The 26,674-nt window shown below is 43.9% G+C and overlaps 1 protein-coding gene across 4 annotated transcripts in view; it reads left to right on the forward strand.

Annotated features, from left to right (window-relative positions):
* Positions 1 to 9,427: 9,427 nt before the first annotated feature.
* trim9 (tripartite motif containing 9) overlaps positions 9,428 to 26,674 on the forward strand; it is a 32,968-nt gene continuing 15,721 nt past the window's right edge. For 2 of the 4 annotated variants that reach the window (XM_084014261.1, XM_084014263.1), the window contains exons 1-3: positions 9,428 to 10,302; positions 22,327 to 22,422; positions 23,417 to 23,560. In XM_084014261.1, the coding sequence (XP_083870387.1) occupies positions 9,460 to 10,302; positions 22,327 to 22,422; positions 23,417 to 23,560 (1,083 nt within the window). In that variant the 5' untranslated portion in view covers positions 9,428 to 9,459. The remainder of the gene's footprint in view (positions 10,303 to 22,326; positions 22,423 to 23,416; positions 23,561 to 26,674) is intronic. The other 2 variants (XM_084014262.1, XM_084014264.1) reach the window with 1 other exon arrangement.

Here is a 26,674-nt window from a genome sequence, read left to right on the forward strand (position 1 = left end):
ACGCCTGCACACTCATTTTAGAGGGAAACTAGTGCAGTCTCTCAGCTTTAATTTGAAAGGGGTCGATGTTTGATGAACCGTGTCGGCACTGCAGCCCTGTTTATCCACATGAGTGGCAGAAATCAGTCAGTTGGATGGATTGTCTTTAAGCTTTGTACATATTCATCTCCCCTTCAGAATAAAATATAAGATGGCACCACTGTCCGTTTACTTTCTGGCTGTACATCAGAGCACAGTCGGTTTTATTTTGAAAGTTCTGTGCATCACTTGATTCTCATATTTTAGTGAGAGGCTGTTTATTTTTTACTGTGTGATCCCCTGAGGAGGAGGCATGCAGCAAAACAACAAAAATTGCCCCTCATTTTTGCTCACAATGCTCCTGAAAATTCATCCAATCTGATTTTAAAAGCAATTTCAGCAAAAACTCCCAAATATTCCCGCAGCTCCTCGCCTTCCCAAAGCGTGAACAGTGAGAGCCCCCGAGGAGGCCATTAACATGCACACATGCTCCTATTAAAGCAGGTCTGTGCAGATCCGAAGGTGAAGACGCGTTGAACACGTGTGACACATTAACAAACAGTGAAACAAATGGCATCTTCTGGTGTCTCATTTGCTGCTAATGGCATATTTAATGGTTTCGTCAGGCGAGGCATAATGGAGCTGACAAACACAGTCTCCTTCAAAATTAGGTTAAAAAAAAAAAGCAGCTGCTTTGTGTCCGTGAGGGCTTATTGTAAGGTGCACAAAGGCTGCTGTGTATGTTTTCGACCGGTCCTCTAGTCTGTTGATTTAATCACGTTGGTGCTCCTTTATTGTCTGTGTGATTGGTAAGACATTTATATCTGGATCTGAAGAAACAGGCTTCCATTTCCTGGAGGGAAATTACATTTGTGTATGATTTCTTCCAGATACGGCAGGGACTTCAAAGTTCATACTTCAAGAGGAATAAATGGCGGAAAGTAACATTTAAAGTGCATTTATTCAAGTAATTGTACTCCATTTCTCATTTACTACATTCCACAGGGAAATAAAGACGTTTTTATACTCCACAACTAAACTTTAGAAGGCAGGACTCGCACTGTAAGGCAGTATTTATACACGTTGCTATTGCTGCTTTTACTCAAATAGAGGATTTGTGTACCACCACTAGAATACCTCTCTCGGATCTCTGTCCTCTCACTGTTTTGTTAAACAAAAACGCAACAACTTACGCCGTTTGTTCTCCCCGTAGGCCCTAACTGCGCTGCTGAAATCCCATCAGTCCTGCTCGTATTCATCCACGAACCAGAATGAGAAGCTTACATAAGGTGGATTTCCTTGCTGCTAAGAATACCCGGAGCCCATGTAAGTAAAATCGTTCATGACTCACCGAGGGAGCGATGCTCACGCAGGCCTCTGCTGGTGTCTGAGAGGCAGCGACGGGCGTCGGAAGCAGTGGGAGGACAAGTGTGGGGGGGTAAAACCGGCCTGGAGAGCCCACAGTGGCGTATCATTCACAGACAGACACCCACGTAGAAACACTAACCAAAAAATGTCTTTACGCAACGAGCTTCCTGCCTGCAGCGGAGCGACTAGATCCCATTCATATACGGAAATAAACATGAAACAGACACCTCTGTCGGACGTGACGTACAAGTGTTAGCGTTGCTTTCTAGCAGCCGAATGCATTCACGTGATTCATAAAGATGCTTCATTGAACGATACATTTTTTTATTTTTCTCTGAGAATCCGCCGCAAAATAGAGACGGCAATTCTTTGAAATGAGCCAATTTGACTTGATGTGATCTTTATGTTTCCTCAAATACAAATATATAAAAGTAATAAATAATTCATGTTCGAGGAGGGACAGGAGGAAGCTTAGCTTAGCATGTTTAATTTACATATAGCTCATATATCTGTGTGAAATAGTCATTATCCAACTCCGAATATGAGATATATATCCAACACGAAGGAATAAATCAATCATGAGCTGGTTTCAAACCATTGAGAAATCAGTTATGAACACCAAAACAGAGCTCCGTTCTTTATACTCACTGTGGTGCTTTAGTTAGATCACATGCAAGAGTTTAAAGCAGAAAAATGCAGCTGATTATTTGTATTTATGAATTAATATGGAAAACTTCATGTTTTCCTCCAAAAATGCATTAGCTTAATCTTTTTTTCTTTCTTTTTGGTTCCAGATGTGACAAGTTCCTCTCTTTGTACCCTTTTGGAACAGAATGTACTTCATGTATCACACGCAGCAAAAGTGCCCTCTTGAATGCAGATAAAATATGATAAAGGGCACACTATGGTGGCCGATGCAAGGAAACGTGCGCTCTAAAGTGCCCTTCATGAACGTTTTCTATTTTTATTTTAAACCCTCAAAATGTTTTTCTCTGGCTTTTAATTTGAGAAAACCCCGTCTTGTCTTTCAAGGGTTTTTTAACCTGCGTTTCCAAGACAAATACGACTCAACCATTTAATCTTGACCCTTCCTCATGATTTACACACAACTGTTGGCTTTCTAATGTCCTTTGCTGTCTGAGCTGTTGTTGGGGGCGGGGGAGGCCTCTAGTGGATCAATGGTCACCAAGCCAACCTCCCTGTCCTCATCCAGAGCCTGCAGGAGGTCTTAATGAGAGATTTACAATAGTACCTGGGTATGGCTGGGGGAGGAGTCGAGGCAAAGATGGAGGGAAGTTGGGGGAAACAAAGAAACGAGGGAAAAGGGAGGTGAGAGTAATAAACGAATTGACAGTCCGGCTGTAATGGAAAAGGTATAATTATTTTTTACTTCCCACTAGGAGGCTGACTCTTGCTCTCAAGGGAAATATGCAGGAAAGCGTGCTTTAAAAGAGATAAATTCATTTATATGGCTCCACACGGCTCGACAGCTGAGCCGACAGCGAGCAGCTAACGGTGCTAAAAGTATGCTCGGGTAGAATTTACTCCATTATATCTTGAGCAAAAAAAAAAAGTTTTCCCGCTTTAATAACGCTCTGAATAATATATAATATAATATATAGCGAACCTTGACTTTATGTTATATTACATGTTCAATAACTTTTTCCGAGACAGTAAAACGGCTCCGTCACGGAGGTATAAAACATGAGTTGTAATCCTTGAGGTTTTACCGCGCGGCGACAGAGCGGAGTCGTGCTGCTTTTATATTTGATAAACGTGTTTTATGGGTTGGATTCTCACGGCTGAAGCTGAAGCATGAGGGTTATTCCTCCATCCGTCCTCCGTCCTTCACAACTCCCAGTGGACGTCCCATGCTTTATATCCACTGATAGACATCAACGCTCACTAGAATGTATGTTTATCTTTAAACACAGTCTTTAAAGATGTTGGTTACATGGCATCTTTCCTCTCCCCATGCTCCCCTGCTCCCTTTTCTCTGCACCTGTTCTCTTTTCACTAAATCAGGTAAACAGAGGAGTCCTCGGGCCAATAACAAAGCCTGCAGTAACAAGAGCTGGCTCCATTAGCGGATGCTGGGTGGGGGTTGGGGGTTGGGGGGTGCGTGGAAGGACGGAGGCTTGTGAAGAACATTGCAGCAGGGAAACAATAGGGAATCCATTTAGTACATTGCCCAACACCATCACTCTCAATTGTCTTGACATTTCTGGGTTATTGAGAGTATTTAGTCAGAGTGAGTCCTCGGAGGAGAAGTGGAGCTGGTCAATAAAAAGACCTCCACTCTCTACACCGAAGCCTTTATTATTCAAATAAATGTCTCTAAAGACGCATTGATTTCAGCGTTGCTCGGCTGATCTCAAACAAGATCTCACATCATTAGTACGCTTTCGCCCACGGGAGCTCATTAACACCTTAAATCTGTCCGATTGCACCTCCAGAGACACTGTAAATAATACATATTCTACATCTTCAGGGTTTCTTCGGGTTCGGAGAACATCGTGTGACAAGACCCGGTTAAAGTCGCCCTTTTGGCAGCGCTGCCACTCCGGAGGCAAATAAAAAGTTTTATATCTTCTGTTGTGGTTACATGCAGACTCAACACAAGTAGCCCCGTAATTGCTAAAGTTGGACCAAATGAAATCAGAACTTTTTATTAGCTGTTGATGATGGGTATGCCTCCGCGGGAGACACTCGTGTTTAATTGTGTCACGGATGTCCGCGCTTTAAAATGCGGCGTTGCCACGTCGGGAGCTTTTAAGCCCCGAATGTTTTGAGTTTATCCCTGAATATCATTTTAGATGCTCTGAAGCTCAACAGATAACATGTGTTTGAAAGAGTGACAGTGGTTGAATGTCAACGTAAATGCAGGTCTAATAATCGTAAGTTTTCAATGATTTAAACATGCATTTTGAATGAAATTTCCCAGCGGGTTCCCACTGAGGATCAGGCTCAAAATCCTATAAATGTGTGTATTTTTTACACTTTTCTCACTCTTAATCATGTAATATGACTCAAACACCCTTTTGTCTTTCTGGATGAAGTCTCAGATGCGTTGCGAGTCCTGGCAGCGCCGGCTTTAGTAGCAAATCCCCATCCTACTTAGAAGGAAAAATCATTAGTCTATTAATTGCGACACAGATTCCCTGCCGAGCCGTGAGCGCGATGCTGCACGTGGACGCCCTTTCCCCCGCCTCACATGTCCCCGCCGGCCCACGCGTACACTCAAACGTCTGCTGCACTTTTGTTGATGTTAGCTGTGCGTTAGCTGTGCGGCGCTGCTTTTGTCGAACTCACAATAACTCTGACCCTGGCCGCCTCTGGTAGAGAGAGAGAGAGAGAAAACACACACAATGGAGCACTTAAATGTATTTCAGTTGCAGTTTCTTTGGCTGTCGTATCGTCAACGAAAACATGGCACTGAGCAAAGAGCCGGTCCAAGCCGGTGGCTAAGAAACACATCATTACGGCATTCCTCTGCTGCTGATTCCCTGCACACAACTGGAATGAAACTCACACAAACAAAAAGCTTGATTTCTCTTTCATTGGATCAATCTCTCCCCGATGCATTATAAATCAAACACATGAATGTGAATCTACACGGTCTGATCCCTGACTTCGTTTTTTATTTGATTTGCATCCGAGCTGTGAAGATGAAAAGGTTAAAGCTACGACACGATACTTTTATTTAGCAGAAGAGTCCCCTTTAAAAAAAACTCTTGTTTTACTGCAGCCGGATCTGACACCCTGACCCACGCAGTCCTGGTTCTGGTTCTCCCGAGCCTCCCTTGGTGGGTTGGAGTACTAGAGCCTCTGCTGGAGTCTGGAAAGTCATAAATAGTTTTGTCTCATTTCGTGGGAAATCAAATTCAATGTATCAGTAATAACCATATACATACTGTAGCTAATCTTCCTACTGATTTGCTTATGCAGGTCATATGAAGGCCTGTGTATCTAATGCAGACCTTTTAATAACCAGTTAAAAGTAACTTTATAGCCTGAATCTGAATAATCTTAGTTTGAAAAAAAGGTGATGCTTGCCAAGTTTTCTTAAAAAAACACAGACAACAAGCAGTAAAGTGTTTCTATATTCTCCTTATATCAAGGTCATGTGTGTGGCATAATGCAAAACATGCATGTATAACTTTAGGCCATGTTTTTAAATCCAAAATTACACTAAAATAACTCAAGTGTTTACAGGATATTAAGTTTAGAAATAATAATCATAAAGACGAGGCACCTTTCTCAATTTCTCCCCCACGAAGGAGATATTAATTAATTTACTAATATTGCATCAGGGAAAGAAAATGCATCTTCAGGTCACTGCGAAGGGCACAGATGGTGCTGAATCCATAAACATGAGTTCATGTGAGGTGGTGGAAGACGTCAGGAAGGCCACAGAGTGACTTTGGGCTTTTGTCAGCCTCGTTGCTGCAGGGAGCAGATGGGGATCGCGTGTTGCATAAGGAGAGGTTTCTAGAGGTGAACGTGTTTGGTGTTGAGGCTCTATAGGCAGCGCTTTCACACGTTTTGATTTGAAACTTTCTGAAGGTTAGACGAGCTGTCAATGACAGAGCCCAAATCCCAAAAGGAACTAAAGGCACAAAACTACAGTTTACTTTATGTTTATTTTATTTTAAACCTTGGGAATGTGTTTCATATTGTTACCATGATGACAAACATCCTCCGTCCTGTAGTCAATACGCTCACATATTGGAGAAAGTGAGAGTAACACGTTAAAAAACCACCAGTTTCCTGCAGAGAACTACCCATTCTTACCAGAATCCTGCTGACAGTAAAAAGCAAATTTCAATCTTACTTCTTTATCTTTGACTCGAAACAAAAGAAACATCAACGCTTCTTTAGAAGGCGTGTTTCCTACACTGTGTATGGACCCAGCATCTCCATCCGTTCTCCTAAATGACTCCAGCGTCGTTAAAGAACCACAACTTTCTTTAAACCCGAGTCCTGATGCGTCCCGTAGAGATATCTCACCCCAGCTGTGTGCCGGGAAAGGAGAGTTTCTGCAAGTCTGAGGTGAGAAGAGTTAATAAACTCACAAAGGAGACTTTATCCCTCATCGATGGAGGGGAGGACGCCGATAAATGACCTCTTTTCCCTCCAGATCCAGGTATCGGAGGTGTTGTGATGCCTCGTCTGCCAATTTAAAGTTAGACGCTCCGTGAAATGTGAGGACAGATTTGTTTCCTGGTACTCAGGCAGAGTACTTTTAATTTGGTAAAAGTTGCAATACTACACTGTGGAAATATAAAGTAAATCTCTTACTCCCCAGAAAGTCTAATACTAGGATCAAAATATACTAAAAGTAAAAGTAGACTTCCTTATATGCAGAATTTCCCATTTTTGGAATCATATTTGCTTCATTCCTGGGTTCTAATTATTGAACATATTTTTAATGTTGTAGCTGGTAAATGAGGAGCTCATTTTGATTAATTTCTGGATTAAAGTGGCAGTATTTTTTAGCTTTAATTTACCATAGAGTAAATATAATGACACCGTCAGCCAATCGTATGGCAGAGTTCAGTTTTCCTTTAATTTGACTTTATGTGTTTGCTAATCCTGTTGTTTAGTTAATCAGCGGCTATCTTATTCGTTCTCGTGACGTCTCCTCATGTGTCGGAGCACACGAGGTCACCATGGAGCAGCTAAAACCGCCGACTTTAGGAGCATTCTGGGATGTGAACCCTGAGAAAGGAACACGGAAGCTCGGAGCCACCTGGTGTGTCGGAGAGTTGGCACCAGCGCAAAAAAAAAAAAAAAAAAAAGATTAAAGAGATGAAACAGAGATTCAGTATAGAATTGGCCACTTTTCCTGCTCGAAGGAAACCTGAGGAGATTACACAGAGAACAATGTCATCACGCCGGGGGCGGCAGCGAGCACGCGTCCAAAAATAGCTGCTGGTCTTTGGTTTGAAACAACACTGTATTTGGTTCAATCTGGAGGGGAATATTGACACGGATAAACTCGCCATTTGGTGTATGTTTTCTCAAATCTTAAAGAGCATTAACGGCACAGAAGGATAGAAATTAAACAGCTAGTGTGGAAAATCAGGAGCACAGTTTGAGTTCAAAGATTGGGGCTATTTAATGTAGATATTTTTGGCCCTTTTAGTGGGAAAAAAAAAAAGATATGCGCTTCCCACGCTCATCTCCTCTCAAAGACAATATATGCACTCATGTCGTTGTAGTGTTTTACAGTATCTGTAGCTATTTATGTGATGCTCGTCATTTTTTAAAAGCCATATTTTTGGCGCCTTCATTTTGGATCATCTCCATCAACCGGCCCTGTCATAGATGATCATTCTTCTATCTAATGATGGTGTAAATATGGATGCAGACACGAGGATTATATGTGTATCTTTTGATTTCCTTCATTTGCTTTTGAATAAACATCATTATGGACCTCAGATTATTCACATTTCCACCGATTTATTTATCAGCCGGTCTGCAATGTGACGCATCGGACGCATCCCTGAGTGAGTATCATGGTTAGACAAAGACGTCCATATCAACGCTCTTCCAATCCCCAAACTCCTTTACAAAAGTATGCAAATGTAATCACTGAGTGGTCTCACGTTAGCCTCTCTGCAGGCCTGAGAAAGCCGTCCGTAAAATGGGATTATTCCATTTAATTTCCCCATCAACAGCCCGGTTTGGGAGCTCCCGTTGCCATGGATGTCTCCGAGATGACTGAAGGTATTTTGGCTTTAGAAATGGAAGAGAGGCCGAAAGAGCTGCCGCTTTATCTTTATCTAAGATGACAGTTTTTTTGTCAGGACGGATCTCTGCTCCCTCAGCCGAGAGGAGAAGCTTTTCTAATAACAATCAACCCAATCCCTGGTTTTCTGATGCAGATCCTGGATAGAGGAATCTTGAGATCGTCTGTCCTGTTTCTGTCAGTCAGAAAACTCAGTTTGGAGTATCGGTGCCTTAACACCGTTTACGCCTCTTTAATTTTTTGACAGCTGCATAATCCTGAACTGCTTCGTCATTTAACAGAAGATTAATAACACTTTGGAAAATAGATAAATCATTTAGCGAACCCACATGTCCAACATCCACTGGCTCCAGTTTCTCACATTATGAGGGTTATGTTGCTGCTTTATCTAAACAAAAGTCAAACTAAAGGCTGATCCACTTCCTCACAGCGAAGCATTCACTTTATTAATTAAACACCGGTATGAGATCAATATCAGGACTTGATGCAGCCCTGCACTTTAATCATTTATTATTCAGGGGATGTTTATTTGGGGGGGAAGCAAGCAATTTAAAGATGTCCCCCTTGTGATGTTTTGCATTATTTTTTGACATTCTATAGACAAAACAAGCAATTAATTAACGAATGTAATGTCCATAGCTGCAGCCCTGCAGCGGTACACGTCACTCTGCTGATTAAAACATATGATGAGCCTGCATTATAAAGTATGAATCAGTTCAAATTCTTACACCCTAATTAATCAGTAACAAACCATCATCTATAACTTATGCTTCAGTACTTTTCTTTAGTGGTGGTTTGAATGCAGGACTTATATTTAATAGAATATATTTACATGTTTGTGCTAAGTGGACTAATCTGCTTAAGATCTTCTAAAACAATACACAGCATTGTGGTCTTTGGTTTGGTCGATCCACATAGATGATCCATTACATCTGCATGATCTCATCTTATTAAAGGGTAGTTATTCTCCTCATAATCCCCGAAACAAGAGCCACATCTCCAGTAAGGTCTGTAACTGTTGTTCCATCTCGTCTCCACACCGACACTCGAGTCACCCAATGGTGCTTCGGAATCCACTCATCGCCCAATGGCGACTCGGTCTGAGCTCGCGCTGCCTTCCTATTGGTGCAGAGGGTGTCGTCTGCCTCCCGATGCCTTCTTTCCTCCGGACCAAGACGAGGTTGCGCTTGCAGTGATAGTCGCAGTTCGGACGCGACCGGAGCTCCGTTTTTACGCACGAAGCAGCGCAGCGGACTGAACCTCTCTCTATCTCTATCTCTCTCTCCCTCTCTCTCTCTCTCTCTCGTCGCCCAGCAGCCATGGATGAAATGGAGGAAGAGTTAAAATGCCCCGTGTGTGGCTCTTTTTTCCGGGAGCCCATCATCCTGCCCTGCTCCCACAACATTTGCCTGGCGTGTGCTCGGAATATCCTCGTCCAGACCCCCGACGCCGAGTCCCCGCAGAGCAGCCGAGCCTCCGGGTCCGGAGTCTCCGACTACGACTACCTGGATTTGGATAAAATGAGTTTGTACAGCGAGGCGGACAGTGGATACGGCTCCTACGGGGGCTTCGTCAGCGCACCGACCACCCCTTGCCAAAAATCGCCCAACGGGGTGCGGGTTTTCCCCCCGTCGGTCCCGCAGCCTCCCCCGCCGCAGCAGCACCTGCAGCTCCTGCAGCCCGGCTCCCTGCCGCCGATCCCGCGCAACTCCTGCATCACTTGCCCGCAGTGTCACCGCAGCCTGATCCTGGACGAGCGGGGGCTGCGCGGCTTCGCCAAGAACCGGGTGCTGGAGGGGGTCGTGGACCGGTACCAGCAGAGCAAGGCGGCCGCGCTCAAGTGCCAGCTGTGCGAGAAGAGTCCGAAGGAGGCCACCGTGATGTGCGAGCAGTGCGACGTGTTCTACTGCGACCCGTGCCGCCTCCGGTGCCACCCTCCCCGCGGTCCCCTCGCCAAGCATCGCCTGGTGCCGCCAGCGCAGGGGCGGATAAGTCGACGCACGAGTCCCCGCAAGATCTCCACCTGCACGGAACACGAGCTGGAGAACCTGAGCATGTACTGCGTGCAGTGCAAGATGCCCGTGTGTTACCAGTGTCTGGAGGAGGGCAAGCACGGCACACACGAAGTCAAAGCGTTGGGCGCGATGTGGAAACTGCACAAGGTACGTGCGTAAAAAGATACCAAACGTCCGCTGTTTTCACCAGTGCGTCCTTTTTTTTTCTCTGTGTGTACGTGTTTGCAGCTGTTTATTCCCAATGATTCATCATCACTGAGCGCAGCAACAAGTCTGTGTCCAGCAGATATGCAGAGCTGTCGGGGTGTTGATTCTGTCGGGTTGGATTTTAAATGAATGCTGTATTCCAAGTAGATGGGTTTCCTCTCCCTGACAGTCAACGAAATGTCTCCAAACTGGAAACTCTGCTGTTATTTTGTTGTGTGCAAAGCTGTCAGGAGGAGTGTAGTTGAGATTCTGTTCACGAGTGGACCACCAGGAGCAGAAGAAACTCCATCTCCTCCAACACGATGAGCTTGATTCTGGCGTGATTTCAGCTCCTGACCATTTGTCTCCCTCAGCTTCCACGGAGCAGATTCCTTCACTCTATATATATGTCCCACTCCCCCTCTGTGCCCTGGCAGCTCAACAGGCGCCCCTGAGATCATTAGGCACGGCTAATATTGGAGCCCATACGCTTTGACAAGAGCCAGCAGTGGAGCACAGATGCGGGCCGGGGCCTGAGAGGGTTATTTTGGAAGCTGCGTTGTTGTGGGCAGCGAGGCGTTTGGGAGAGCTGCAGAGCTGCTGAGTTTCATCTACGCCTCTGCAGCTGCAACCCCATCACCTCCACGCTCGGCTTCCAGTGGCGGGGGAGGACGTGGAGCTAGATATAGATGTTCTTCGGCGGTACGTGTATCCATGGCGTCCATTCGGGAGACCAAAAACACGGCGAATGCATTGAGTCTTTGAGAAGAAGAGACTTGAACACGCCACACAGGCGTACATCGGCTGTCCTCCATATTTACAGTCAGAATTGGACGTGTGAGCCAGTTAACACGCCTCCAGTGCAATCATCTCTCCTAGATGGTGGTGAGGATAGTGTATCAGCTCAGATGTATGAGGCAAATGGAACATTGATGGAAAAATCAGAGGGGGGCTGATCGTTTCACTCGAGAAGTTGACGACCTTTTTCTGCTTCGTCTTTCTTGGATCCAAACTGTTTTTTTTAAAGGAGCGTTTCTAGAAACCGGTGGATGGTATCCGTGTTATTGGTGCCAACGTGCAACGTGTCGGACCTGTTTTTCTTGGGATTCTGGGACGGCACCTGCTCATTTCTGACCTGCTATCCGAGGCTGCTGCTGCCTGCAGGACTGTAACAGATGGCGGAGAGTTCGGCGCTGGCATCGTTGAGGATGGACATCTTTCAGAGCTTCGGGGTGCTCCTCTCATAATTCACCGGGGGGGATGAAACCGTTTTCCATATCCTGCAGATACACTGTAGATTCTAATGTGCCACTTTTACTTAGAATGTAGAAACGAAGTGACATTGGCTTCCTCTGAAATCTGATTAGTCACTCCCCAGATTGTCAGATTCAGTTTCCGGGAATTCAACTATTGAAATGACCATTTTTTTAAAACTTGCATCTACATTTAACATTGTTTAGATTATAAAATGGCCGAAAGAGTCCAAATAGTTTGTGTCTGTGCAAAACCCCAGTAGTATTATCAGGTGGTGTGACAATCTTTTTAACTGGTAGACGAATGGGAGTTACATGTTTGCATATTAAATATTCACTGCAACTATATAAAGAAGTATTTCACCGAATAAGCAGAACAATTTCAACTTGAGCCATACGAGTGGTTCCTTAAATCGTTCTTTTCTTGACCTGTATTTCTTCAAGGCAACATCAGTAGATCTGTTTTTAGTGCAAGATGTAAATGCAGCATTGGCATGTTAGCTGCTAACTGCTCCACTATGTTGGCTGGTCTGTAGTTTGGTGCTTGGCAGGTAGTGTTTCTGTGGCTTTATAGAGCTTTTCTGCTGCTGGAAGTTGTTGAACAAAACAGTAAAGTTGTGTGCGGGCCGTAAAAAAAACAAAAACAACAAGCTGAAAGTCGCTAAAATGCTCAGAGGAGCTCAGGGAAACTGAACAATCTGGTGACGATTATCTCTGGGGTTGTCTTTAAGAGGGACACCTTTTAAAAAAAAAAAAACATACATTTGAACATCATGGCCAGTGCAGCTTTAATATTTGGCTTTGGTCGTATTCACTCTGCTATTCAAATGCACATAAACACAAATCCTGTGATTGTTTCAGCCTCACTGTCCAATGTTGATGCAGCAACACGAGGAAACTTAAAATCTTACATCAGCACCTGAAGCATTTGCATTTTCAGAGCGGAACGCACGCTCGCTGATATCATTTAATAAGATCTTTTCTGTTTTTCTAACTGGGATTTCTCTTCAAGTTTTGCACCATCATCGTCGTCTTTGTACGCCGGGACAAACTGTGCTCGCCTCTATCTCCGTGAAACATTTCTCTCTTCGCGGAGACGGAGTTGAACCACCTGCCGCCATGGCAACCAAATCCCTCCTGACGTTGCGCAGAGCAGCGGAGGTCTCCAAGATACCGGACCCCGTGAGGGATCCGTCCCAGATGCTTTACAGTCTCTCCCCCACTCCCTCTACAGTACATGTGTGTCTGAATTACTGGGGCTGCTGATCATTACTCTGCTGGTCTCACACCGCGTTTTATCTCTACCCTCCCTCTTTGGACTGCGTGACCGCGTCCAAACCGCGATGCTAATCAATTTCATGTCCCAAAGTCAATTTCAGCCACGAAAGACAAGCAGAAATTTAAGAGCTACACAGTATGAATCACCCGATACCTCGTCTGCCTCCTCAGATTTGTGTCAGAGGGCTTTTATGTGGTGACAGGATGTCTGTGTTAATCTCTGAAAATCACATTAAAAAGTGTAAAAGGGCCAGCGCGTTAAATCTCCCCATGGTCTGAGGCTCTTTGCGGATGTCACAAGGGGTCACGCGGGACCCCCCCCCCGAATGTAATCTGGGTCAAGCCCCGTTGCATCAGCGTTCAGTGGCAATTAAAGGTGATTACTGGCGTCGACGCTTAAGGACAAGAAGATGTGTGGGCAGAAAATAACAGACTGGAGTAGAAAATTAGCGATTTGCCCTCATGCCACGGACGGAGAGATAAATCAGAGGAGGTGATGCTCCCTTTGAGGTCTGCACGCAAGCACGAAAAGGTTGTAGAAGTGAGTCATTTCAGGAATTCTCTCTCTCAAGTGATTTAAGGAATCCTGCACATGTGGTCCCCTTTAATGTCAAAACGCGTTTGATCGGAAGCTGATTTGACGAGGCGGCCTGCACACCACGACACCGAGACAATGCAGACGGATCCCCCCCCCCCCCATGACAAAAAAAAGCAGGCTAACGAGGACAGACGGAGCAGGTAGCGGGACGAATATTAAAAAGACTCGTCCTCGGGTCTCGAGGCCGATGTCGTCGATGCTGCCTGATCTCAGCGGGAGCAGCGGAGGAAAAGAAGCCTTGAAGAGTCAGACACTGACGGCGGGATCCCCCTGCCTCAACTCCTGTCGGCTAATAGTAATGAGCTGTGTGTCAGTCTGGATCGACCCCCCCGCTGTGCTGCTGCTCCACAGTCAGGACAACCAGCAGGCCGCTGTCCCGTACAGGGATGTGGCCAATAGATAAAAGAACGAGTACGATCTATCTTCTATCAATTCCAATATGAATCATAGGATTCTGGACTGTGGTTGAAATTCTAGTTTAATGTTGTTTGTCTTTATTGCTATTTTCAGTTCCATTATATGAGATTTACACCATTTATTATCATATTCATAATGTGTGTAAATTGATACATTATGATTCAGATTTCTGGCCTTATCACCCCAACTCATCGTGTTTGATGCTCTCCTGTGGTGAGAGGAGTCTCGTGGACCAAATCTTGAAGTTTGTCGTCTTTCGCTCGAAAGGATGCTGCAGATAAAAGAGGCGATCGCTGGATTGTTGGAGCGTGATTCACTGATACGGGGATGAGACGGAGGACAAAAGGCGGGACCGTGGTCTGTGGAGAATTCAATTTCACAGTGGGGGTCTCCGAGCCCATTTAAGGCTGATGCCGCTCCATTACAGGCGGTGATATTTACCCCTCGAGCTGCCACGTAAAGAGATTAGCTGTGTAAATGTTAATGAAAGGGTGGCGATAAAGAAGAGGGGAAATCAGAGCGCTGGAATGACCCAGAATGCACCGAGAGAGGAAGTGAAACCGGCGTGGAGAAGAGATGCTGAATGTGTCATGGCAGAATGTTTCGTGTCCAGTCTGGGTCATCTTGGGCCCACACAGAGAAAACATTGGCTCATGCGCTGGAGGTATTTTCGTTTTGACGTATTCTTATGTAACGTTTTCCAGGTGGGAACACAGACCGGATTTCAACTTGCTCCCGGCGTCGAACTGGAGAGAATGAAATGCCTCAAAACTCCGATGTGCCAGTTTCCCTTTGTGGCTGTGGAAAAAACAGTCCAAAACCAAAAGAGGATTTTTAAAACAGAATAATTGATTATGCGCCGTCACATCTGGATGCCCCAACGCAAGTCAGCTCGCATTTAAATGAGGACACAAGTTGCGTAAAAATGAAAAGTGAGCTTAACGTGAAATCTGTGCCGGTTTAGCTCAGTGAGCCTGTTCTCATCACTGCATCACCGTGATTATCATCAGCGTAATCATCTCATCAGCGACATTGTTGTGATTTGGATGATAAGGTTACAATCTGATGTCATTCTCATCAGCCTGCTCTCCGTGTCGTGACTTAGGGACAACCATGACTTTACAGAGCGGAAATCTGATTTGAGCTAATATGAATAGAACTCCGTCTCTTTGGTTTGTTGAGGTCATAAATGTCTCGAAGCAAATTCATAGATTTGAAAAAGAGCTTCTTTTTTTTTTGCGATCCGTGATCTCAGGTCTGGAGGTTCAGGTGGATTGTTAAAGAACGCAGCACCATGGCAACAGAGAACTCCGGTTTCTGATTGGCTGGCGTGTCCTTTTAAAAGTGTACACCGGGACACCTCAATGATCCGTCCTCACCCTTTTCTATTCGACTACAGGTTACCGTAGCAACAGCACTGACACAGTAAATGATGGTTAAACCTAATATTTAGTTGTCATACATGCAAAAAGGGAAAACAGGGTGTAATTCTGAGCAAAATGACCATTTATTGGCCGTTTCATTTTCTCCGATTGATGCACAGATGCATCCGAGTGCTTGGTGGTAAATAAAACAGCTTGGGAGTCGTGCAGCATTGCCTGATTATAATATAGCCCAAAAAAACGAGTAGGTGAGCTAGCGTCAGATATCCACATTAATTTAATCCACCTGCTTAACCCCCTCGTTTTTTTTTTGTAATTGGTTCAGCCTCAGAGCTTCAAAGCCCACACACCTTCTCTCCATCCATCTCCATCCACACAGGTGTTTCCACTTATGTTGCCTGATTGGACCTCGTCTGAACAAACCCCACTTTACTCCCGTCCTCTCTCTCTCTCTCTCTCTCTCTCTCTCTCTCTCTCTCTCTGTCTTGTGTTGCACCTGTTTTAGGGCAAGACAACGTACACCTTTGACATCACTCGCACATGTACAGTTCGGCAACAACCCTTTTTTTCCTTGTTCGTCTTCCATTTTGTGCCTTTGTACAAATTAAAAATAAAGTAGCATAGAACAGCTTCTATCTGACTCGAAGTCAAACCAATCATGTTAATTCAAAACAGCTGGTGTGGATGACGGGGCCTTTAAAACACGAAGCTTTTTGCCTCCAAAGAGGATTTCACCATCTTTTTATGGAGGAAAATCCACAAATCAACCTAGGACAAAGGAATTTTATGCCTTTAAAATTGCAGTAAAGGGATGGTGCGACTGAAAGAGACATCAGTAAAACCCATAACAAAATCTAATAAATATTAACTATATATATATATATATATATATATGTATATGTATAGGTGACTTGATTAATCGACGGGAGGCTCCGCCCTTCGCCAGATAAATCCGGCGCCATGACAAGAATAGATCTCCTCTGCCCCATTTCCTGCTGTGCTGTCCCAGGTGTCCGTCAAATAAGGACTCTCCTACTCACATGATGAAACTGTGGCAACTTTTTCTTGATCTGACTTCCATTGCTTATTATTAATTTTTTTTTTAAATATGTGTGGATAGTTAACTTCTTCTTGCATTATTGATGACGGCAGATATAAGCGATGAATAATGCACCAGCCACTTAGATTCCCCCGCTTGTGGAAGATGGGTTTCATATGGGCTCTTGTTAAACACGGAGGAGGTATCACAATCTGGCCAAATCTTAACACTTCCACTTGGAAGATGTCGGAGCTGAATTGTTTTTAACAGAACGGATCCCCGAGATGGAAAATATCATCAAGTTGCCTGCTTAATATTTCAAACTGTATCCTCCGAGGGCGGCAGCGGCGGCGGCGCGTGTAAACACGCAACTTTTCGTGTCGGGAGTCTCTGGTAACTGATAACCGTAGGGGGCAACACAATCGGCAATTAAGCTATGCAAAAAAATTGCAAATTCATTCATCATGTTCTTTAGTTTACAGAAGACCAGAGAAAGAAGGCTGCTTAACCCTGAAGCTCTAAGACAGAGCTGGACACTTTTCTCTGAGAGGTAACACAGCTTTTTAGGAAGTAGGTTATGGGAACACGTTTTATGTATATATAGATATGTGTGTGTTTTTTAATTAGCTTGAGGAGTCAGACTTTTTCCTCTGCTGCATCTTTAAGAGCTTAGCAGTGACATTACACCTGCCTCCCTCTTTCCTTGCACTTCCCACTTCCTCATTGGGGCTTTAATCCTAATTGGCTCAGTGCCTCTCTGACATCCGTGCTTTTCGACAGATCGGGTAACGCGTTGGGCCGCAGAGTGCGGGAGAATGAAACACTCCGAATGGCCCCCGGAGCCGCTGGTGAATTATTCATGCCGTGCACGTGTTCCCACTCGGCTTAATTACTGAGATGATTAGCGCTACCAAATAGCAGGGACATCCTTAACCCCTCCCCCACCACCCAACACCACCTCAACAAATCCTCCGTGCAAACATTCCTGCATCCTCGACACTAATGTTTCATGATACTTTTATTTCCGACTGTGTCTGAACAAGTTTCAATTTGCGTTGCATTAATGTCGGCACAAACTCTTATTAGTGCACTGATATTTCTCATCAGTCAGTGGGCTCTTTTTTTAGCCTTCCCAATACATAAGTAAGCTAAGTTAGCTGCAAATGTTAGCGTTCCTGGCTAACGAGCTAACCAACTACAGCACCAAGCACAGTTAGGAGTGCTAGTAGGCTACGTGGGGCCTAAAGAGCTTGGAGGATATTCTCTTGTTTTTTATCTTACCAATTCCAAAAAAATATGAGAATTGGAGTTAGTGTGTTTTGCTAGCGTAAGCTGAAATCGTTAGCTAGCAATGTCCAGCTAGCTAGCTAGCTAGCTTACTACCTAGTAACCTAGCAAAGCCAATGGCACATCCTTCGATAACTACATTATTTAGTGCGGTTTCAGGTAATGTTACAAACATTTTAATTTATAATACTGTTCTTTAACACCACAGCTAACTAGCTCTACTAACGCAGATCCTTATTTCTGTATTTCGGTTTTTCAGGCAATTGAATTGTTGGATAATTAGCTGCTAGCTACAGCTGACAACAATAGCTAGCTAGCTTACTACCTAGTAACCTAGCAAAGCCAAAGGGCACAGCATTAGCTACCTGCATTATTTTGTTCGGTTACATTATGCTACAAACATTTTAATGTATAATACTGTGAAAACACTACAGCTAACCAGCTCTACTAGCCTTGAGTCTTATTTCTGTCATCTGTCCATCATCAGGTAAAAATGCTAATGTTTGTCTGTTATGTGCCTTTAATTTGGATAATTTGCTGCTAGCTACAGCTGACAACAATAGCTTGTAGCTTCAATATTGTCTTCAGCCTAGAAATGAGAAGGTTTGTCTTTTTGACCTGTCATTGTTTTCAAAAATGACTAGCATTTTGAGTCTGTGTCATCGTTATGACTGTAAACTGTGCAAAACGAAACCACGTCTGTCAAATCTCAAGCTCTTTTCAACACATTTCTGGCTGAAGCCTGGCTTTCCATAAGCCGACCTGCCGGCCGAGGCACTGTCGTCGTCACCGAGCAGAAAGTAGCCGTAAGCGGTGCAGAAATAAAACCAGCCTCTGTTTCAATGGCACGTTTTGACCCGGTTCCCGAGGACTGAGCTCTGCAGGCTCTCAGACTGACACTGCGGAAAAACGCCTCCAGAAAATCAAGTGCTTTTCATTTCATCTGCTCTGTCACCGAACGCACGCCGCCTGTTAACTGGAAGGCAGGGGCTCCCTAAGCGTCCATCACTGTATCACAGAGAGGGAAAATGAGAACACTGCAAGAGAAGATGAACTCCAATTTAGACGAACCGAAAAGGAGGGGCAGGTGTGGGTGACCCGGCTGGTGTGTAATGAAACCGCCGGAGTCCGGGGGAACGTTATGGATGACTTGATATTGGATGACTTGAGTGTGATTGGCAGGATCTTTAAACGTTGAAAAGAAATAGATTTCAGAAACCTGAGAAGTAGTTTGATCTCAGAAAATGAGGCTAAGAGTTGTGTGTTTGTCTTCCACTCACATTTTATAATCTCAGGTCAAATAGAAATACCGTAAAAGAACGGTGTGACATTTTGGGAAATACACTGCAGATAGTTCGAGGAGAATATTGATGCTACTCGAAAATCTAATATGAAGCCAGCACGCAGTAAGCGTAGCTTAGCATAAAGACTGGAAACGGGGGCAAACTGCTAGCCTGGCTTAGTTTGCATCAACAAATGATTTGTCCCTCGCCACTGACTACTTTGCATATTATTTCCTGAATAAGGTCTCTCTATATCTCTATTTATATGTGTTATGTTTCGTTTTCTTGCCCAAACTGCTACAAATAAGATATAACATGATAATTGGTGAGCTTTAGAGTGCTAGGTGGATTTATTTTTATGCTAAGCATCATATTTAACACAGAAGTGAGAGTGGAGTCTCGACAAAATCAATGAGGATATTTTTCCAAAATGTAAAACCGTTCCGAGAGGGGGAGAGTACGCAAGTCAAAGCTGACTCATGCAACAAAATCTTAAACATCTTTATATTGATTAGTTCTAAATAAACTTTGTTTTGGAATTAGCTCCTTTAGTGCTGACATTAATTTATATTATATTCTGGGAACTTGTGACCGGAATTTTTGTCCTGAAGAGTGTGTCCATGGGGTTTTGAAATTCCTTGTGACCAATAAACAAACATGGGAAAAAAAACGTACAGTTGACATCTTTTCATCCAGGCGGCTCTCTGGAGAAACAAGAGTCCCAAGTTAACAAAGAGGAAGTTTCTTACAGTGAAGTTTACATTTCAGTCTTTGCTCAGCTGTTGCCGGCTCAGGCTTGTCGCTGGGCGCAGCGGACTCATGTTAGCGGCAGCTGTCATGGTTTCCCCAACGCTGAGGTCAAAGGTCATCTGTTGGCCCCCGCAGACAGATTCCCGTTTGGCCTGCTAACGTCAGACGCCCGGAGCTGCGTTGACACAGAGTTGTTTTCACAGTGCTTTTCACTGTATCAGCTAGTTCCATGTTTTATTACTCCCTTCCGGAGTTCAAGTGATTTTTTTTTCTTCTTTTTTTGCCCGTTCACGCCCGATACCCTGTTTTTCCTCCCAGAAGACAATACGCTCCCCAAGTTGACGCTTGTTCGTTCAACCATAACGAAGTTCCCACAGGGTCAGGCCTCCCGCTCTGTCACCTCCTCGTTCACACAACCTCGCCTCACATACATGAACGCCCCCGTCTGTCCTCGCTATCCAAACAGGAGCATCCTGGCGTCATCGCACGCATCCAAAGCCATGGCATTTCCCGTCACATGCTGCTCCACATAAGGGAACGTAATCCAATAATAAAACCGTGCAAAAGTCAAGTGCTTAATTGCACATAAATCATCTTAGCGTAAATTGTCAAATGTCATTTTGTATGTGAGATTAAGCTGAAGTTCATTTTTGTCTCGAGAGTAGAAACATTTGACTCTTGAAAATGTCATTTCCTCAGCAGTGATGAAAAGCAGCTTTGTTTGGTGAATTCACTGTATTGAGTTCATCCAAAATGAACAAATTCAGTTTTGGGAGATGTTCACAGCAGGGCGGCTGTATAACGGTTGTTTACGTGCTTAATACTTTGAACTGATGGGGCGGCGCTGGCCTGGGAATCTGCATCTAAAATAACTTTGGCTGCTTGGAATGTCACGCTGCGCTGCCTCCATGTGTCTTTCCTGTCAATCTCAAAGGTCCCAAGAAATAGCGTGTTTTGCACACATGCATGAAACAAGATGTGGGGTTTATTTCAGGGCACTTAAGTTCAGAGTAAAAACTAGCAACCTACAACATCCTCCATCACCACTTACAAAGGATGTGGACAAGGAAGGGACAACCTGATTCAACGCTATGTGTCATGCTAGATACGTTTGAGTCTTTGGCGTGAGCTGTCGTAAAGTATTTAAATATATAAATGAATAAAACAGCGAATAATCACAATTCAGAAGCTGGAACGAGAGAATGTTAACGTGAAAAAGGACTTTAATAATAAATCTATTATCTAAATACTAGAGTTGAGCCGGATACTCGGCTGAAACGAGTATCCGGTACGGATAAAGAACTTTTGCCGAGTACGAGTATTATACGAGTAATACGAGTCAATATCTGTGCTCGGATTAAATAAAAATCCTCATTGGGTAGCTGACTGTGTCTGCGTCCTGTGATATGCTACAGCCCCTCCCCTACACACTCGCAGACGTGTTGTTGTGTCCGCTCTGATCACTCACACACAGAACAGCTCTCTGTCTCTCCCTCAGTCACTCAGGTTCGCGGGTCGTTTTCCGTTAATGTTTAGGGTTTCTTTCTTCAGCTTCAGGTTTGTTATTACTTAGGTTGGTACTTACTTATGAACTAGTAGAGTTCTGGTACTTCGTTCAGATGTGGTGCCGACTCGCGTTGCGTCTCTGCCTGTCGGAGATTTTTCTTTTTCTTTTTTTAACCGTCATCTGGCTGCCTGGCTCTAACACTTTCTTGCTGTATTTCGTGAAAAAATAAAGCTGGTAGTGGTATAAATATTGGAAATCAAGCTACACACACACACACTCTCTCTCTCTCTCTCTCCCTCCACCTCTCTCTGCCGTCGGGAGTTTTTTTTTTTTTTTTTAACCGTCAACTGGCTCTAACGGTTTTTTTTTTTTTTTTTTTTTTTACTTCTTGCACTGAGTGTCTGACACTTTCTTGCTGTATTGGATAAAAAATAAAATAAAGCTAGTAGTGGTATAAATAATATTAAGCTACACACACGCCCCCCCCCCCCCCCCCCCTCCCTCTCTCTCTCATGATCAGTGATACAGAATAATGAGTGACACAGAGAATACCAGTCAGAGTTTTCTTAACTTAAATCCCGCCCACTTTCGGGTTAGGCCCCGCCCACTCCGAGTACAGATACAGATACAGATAATTCATATGGTTAACAGATACAGATACAGATACAGATAATGCTGTACTCGCTCATCCCTACTAAATACTAATTCCAGCTCTGCATGTTAACTTATAGAGGTTGGCTGAATTGGCCCCAAACAAGATTACATTGTATTAGATTAAATATTTGTATATTCCATTAAGAAATGAAAGAAGAAGAATAAACATGAAAAGGGGGGATTTCTTTTTTTATATATATATAATTTAACTCATAGATATGTGCTCATAACAAGGGAAAGACATCATTCTAATTATTTTGTTAATTGTTGTTGTTTCTGAGTGTGCCAGCATGTCACAGCTTGCACCCTTCTAAAGGCCGTCGGCCCCACACATTCATGCATGAGTGAATCCGTAAATTGGATTCGTGTCCTCCTGGGGATTTTTCTTTTTTTACATGTTTGGTCCCGAGGACCTATTTTTACATCTCGGAGGCCTACATCTCTGTGTGATGGAGTGCTGATTTATTGTGCTTTGAATGCGGTCAGACCCATATAACTGCAGTGCTGCTGCATCACTAATGTCCGCTCTCTCCACAGGGTCAGCTGTCTCAGGCTCTCAACGGCCTGTCGGATCGAGCCACCGAGGCCAAAGACTTCCTGGTTCAGCTGAGAAACATGGTGCAGCACATCCAGGTACTTAAATGCACACAAACAACACAAAACACACTTCTGCCATCCACCCCCATGGAGTCTCGTCATCGTCCAGCCGTAGTGCTGAATGTGACGGGTGGAAATTAAGTCGATGGATATTTTTCATATCAATAAAGGCATTCAAATGTCAAATAATTGATGAATAATTATACAAAGTTGCCCATAAAGTTTAAATATTTTGTTTTCATACACAATCCTCCTGTTTATTCATATTTAAATGCAGCAGTAATCACTATTACATTATGTGTCAGGTGAAAATAATTCATGCATCACATTTGTTTGGTTCCATAAAAGACGAGACATTTTCAAATTATTATTATTAACTTCATGTTATAATGGTGAAAATGATTTTGTATATTGTGGACACAGAATCAGGATGTGAATGACACTGGGATCGATAAAGCTCCATTCAATTGGAACTGATCGTTCTATTAACAGATGAGGGTGGGTATTGATTCGGAGATGTGGTATCGCATGTACAGTACTTAGTGTTAAATACAATATATTGACCGGGGAATAGATTTACATGCTCGACAGCCCTTCTGATGTGTGTGGAGACGAAGCAGCTCAGCGGCAGGAAGGTGGGATTAAGTGCCCTCGTAGATTATCGTCACGCAGGCGGATTCCTTGGGGGGGGGGGGGGGGGGGCTTTAAGGTGGGAGATGCAGGACAGGAGGAGGAGGATGTCTGCCATGTGTGAAAATAAACTCTCCGAGGCATAATTGTACGTACTGTCACTGGTGATGAGTTTCTCCACCCACCCCGTAGCAACTGGAGCAGCCTGAATGAAGACTTCTCAAAGGAAACGTTACGAGTGCTATTAATCGTGTTATCTCCATACATGTTAATCCTGCTATTAAATTAGATCGGGATTCACTTATTCATACCTCCTCAGCGTTTGGTTTTACTGTATATGTTTGAATGGAAGAGCCCCCGATGTGTTTTCGGTCCTTTGAAGATGCGTTATTCTTTTCAGCCGTTGTCCGTTGTCTTGCAGGAGAACGGCGTGGAGTTCGAGGCCTGCTTGGTGGCGCAGTGCGACGCCCTCATCGACGCCTTGAACCGACGCAAGGCCCAGCTGCTGGCTCGGGTAAACAAGGAGCACGAGCACAAGCTGAAGGTGAGCGAGCGAGACCAGACAAAGAAACATCTCATTATGTCGGATATCGATGCTTTTCAAAACTTTGTGTCACAACAAGGTGAAAGAAATCAGAAATGTAGTGTGACTATGGCTGTTCTTGGGACCAGGATGTGAATATTCAAAAAAACATCAACATAGACTTGACAAAAATAAATGCAACAGTGTTTGTGATGCATTAGGTATTGCAGGCTTCTTGAGGTTAGAAAATAACTTCCATTCTACCTCTACTGAAATAAAAATGAAAGCGACTGCTGTCTGGAAGGACGGGAAATTAATCTAAATATTAATAGCGTGCTTTAAAAATGGAGTTCCTGCAAACTCTTGCCTTTCTGAAAGATTTTCTCACTGCAGGTTGAAGATTAAACACAGAATTAAACATCCTGCAATTGATTAGAATGAATAGATTTAGTTTAGGAGACATAAAGTGCCTTTGTCTTTACACCGTCTTCAACACATTGGACGGGGGGACATAACGCAGCGACGGAGTCAACAGGAGGAGGAGGAGGAGGGATACATTTGTGCTGTACAGCATCCAATTTCACACTTGGACGCTCTGTAAAATCAAGGTTTCACACGTGTAGGTGGTTTGAGAAACACAGCCTGCGCTCACACACACTGACACACATTCTTTCTTCCTCATCTCCATGTGAGAAATATTTATTTATGTGAAACGTTTCATCCAAGTGCCTCATAAATCACTCCAGAACTCCTTTTCATTTCATTCAGGTTTGATTCTTTGTGTGTTTTTGAGGTTTACATGAAGACTTTGACAGGTTTTTGCAACTGCGTTTACTTTTTATCTATAAGCTCAACATTAAAGCAGTCATTCAATATTTGGGGGAATACAGTTAATCGCTTCCTTGCCAAGAGTTAGAGTTAATTTTACTGTGAATGTTTTTTTCTGAACTGTTTTTAATTTATCGTTTTTACCCCTATATTCTTCTTGTTGTACAGCACTTTGATGGAAAGTGCTTTATAAATACATTAATTATTATTATTATTATTATTATCATCATCATCATCATCATCATCATCATCATCATCATCATCATCATCATTATTATTATTATTATTATTATAAGGTCGATGCCACAATGAGGTCACCATTCAGCTCCAGGAAGTCACTTAGCGTTGGCCATAGCCAGGCTAGCGATGTCCAGTCTTAATGCTAAGCTAAGCTAACTAGCCTGCTGACTGTAGCTTAGCAGGCGTACAGACATGACAGCGGCGTCATTCGTCTCATCTTTCTTGGCAAGAAAGCGAATATGCAATGTTTCCCAAAATGTCCAATGATTTAAAAACACTGTCGCCCATAAAGTTTGAATATTTTGTTTTCCTCTGTTTATTCCTATTTAAATGCATCAGTAATCACGTTTGATGGTGCAATCATTTCATTATGTGTCCCAATCCCCCAGGTGAAATTAATTCATGCATAACATTTGTCTGGCGCTATAAAAGACGGATTATTCCAACTTTATGGGCGATCCCTGTATTTAGTCCTGGAGGCGGAGCTGAACCAGACCGCCCTCCCTCTGAGAAGCAACCAGGACACACAACCCACAAATATGCCTCCGAGCAACAAGACACGTACGTGTGCACGCTCCGTTAATGATCGGTTGGCCGCTAAGTGACGGATGGACGTTTAATGCGTTACATCAGTCACGTTCACGTCTCCGAGCCGGAGGTACGTTAATGTATCTCGGCTCAGATCTCATCCGTCCCGTCTGCCAACAGATCAGCGCCTCCGAGCGACGTTCCCTGAATCCTAATGCCAGAAAAAGACACATTTCTTCTGCGACAGATCGGATATTCTTTTTTTGTTTTACTGTGCTGCTCAGCCACTCGGGGACAACTGCTTCCATTAAGAGGAGCTTCCCACAGAGCCAGTGATGCAGGAAACCGTCGGTGTCACGTGTTTCTGTGTTTCTCATCTGCTCCTGGAGGGCAGTGCAGATCATTTGAGGTAAATATCAGAGTTAAAAGGGGGGAGGGGAGGGAGCATCACTGGAGGCATCGCTTGTTTTCTGGAGTGCACCTCCAGTAATTGGAGCTCATCTGACACGGCCAGTCAGTGGGAAGCCTTCTGCTTCATTAGCATGTTGGCTCAGTGGCGAAAGTCGTCCTGCAGATGGAATCGAGACGCATTTCTCTCCCGGCGCAACTACTGATTTTTAGTATTTTTCCAGATGTAACATCTCGGTCGGATTTACTCATGAAAAGCAGATTAGGTGCAGAACAAAAAACGCCAGCTATGCAATTAAGAAGCTAATGATGTGATTAATCCTGCTGATTCATTCAGTTTCACAAAAGCTATTTTTTTTTATGAGGAGAAAAAAAAACATAAAAATCAGTTAATAACAATAAATCGCCGCATGCTGACTTGGCATCTCCCACAGAGTTTTCCCCTGTTGCACGCTGGCGCCAAAGCCCGGTCGCCATGGTGACCGGGACGTGTTGAGCCCGCCGTTTGAAGCGGTGGAGGCGAGAGAAGTAGTCCTTAATAACATGAGTCAGGTTCCTTTTTGTCCGGCCCCTCGGTGTTCCTTCACTATGTCCCTCCAGCGGTGCGTTGCAACTTAGAGGTAAACCACCAGAACATCTTTTATGATACTAAATCTCATTCATATTATATATTTATATGATTTTCATCCTTTCTGGCAACCATTTTTCTCACTGAAAATTAGAAATTTGTGAACAGAACAGCTTTACAATTACGTCCCTAAAATCAAGCATGTAATAATGACAATTAATGAGTAAATATGTGCCGGATCCAGTTGGATGTTGGTTGATTATTGTAATGGTTTTAATGTGGAGGATTGATTCAATGTGATCAAACTGAGGCCTCTGCTGTCCGGGCCTTTCACTGCATTTCACCGGGGAGATCTGAGTCAGCAGCTGATGAATTCTTCCGATTAGAGAAACACAACGTGAATCAGAAACGGAGTGTCTTCTTGCGTTTGCCACCGGATGCTTCGTCCTCTGGACGTCCGGCCCGGGTCGCTTCATGAGTCCAGCGTTCACCGAGGCTATTTTTATTCCCGCTGCCATGATTCGCTGACCTCCCTGTTGACTCCTCGTCATCTGACTAAGTGT

Source organism: Eutrigla gurnardus (genome assembly GCF_963514095.1).
Source record: "Eutrigla gurnardus genome assembly, chromosome: 7".
NCBI classification, from domain to species: domain Eukaryota; kingdom Metazoa; phylum Chordata; class Actinopteri; order Perciformes; family Triglidae; genus Eutrigla; species Eutrigla gurnardus.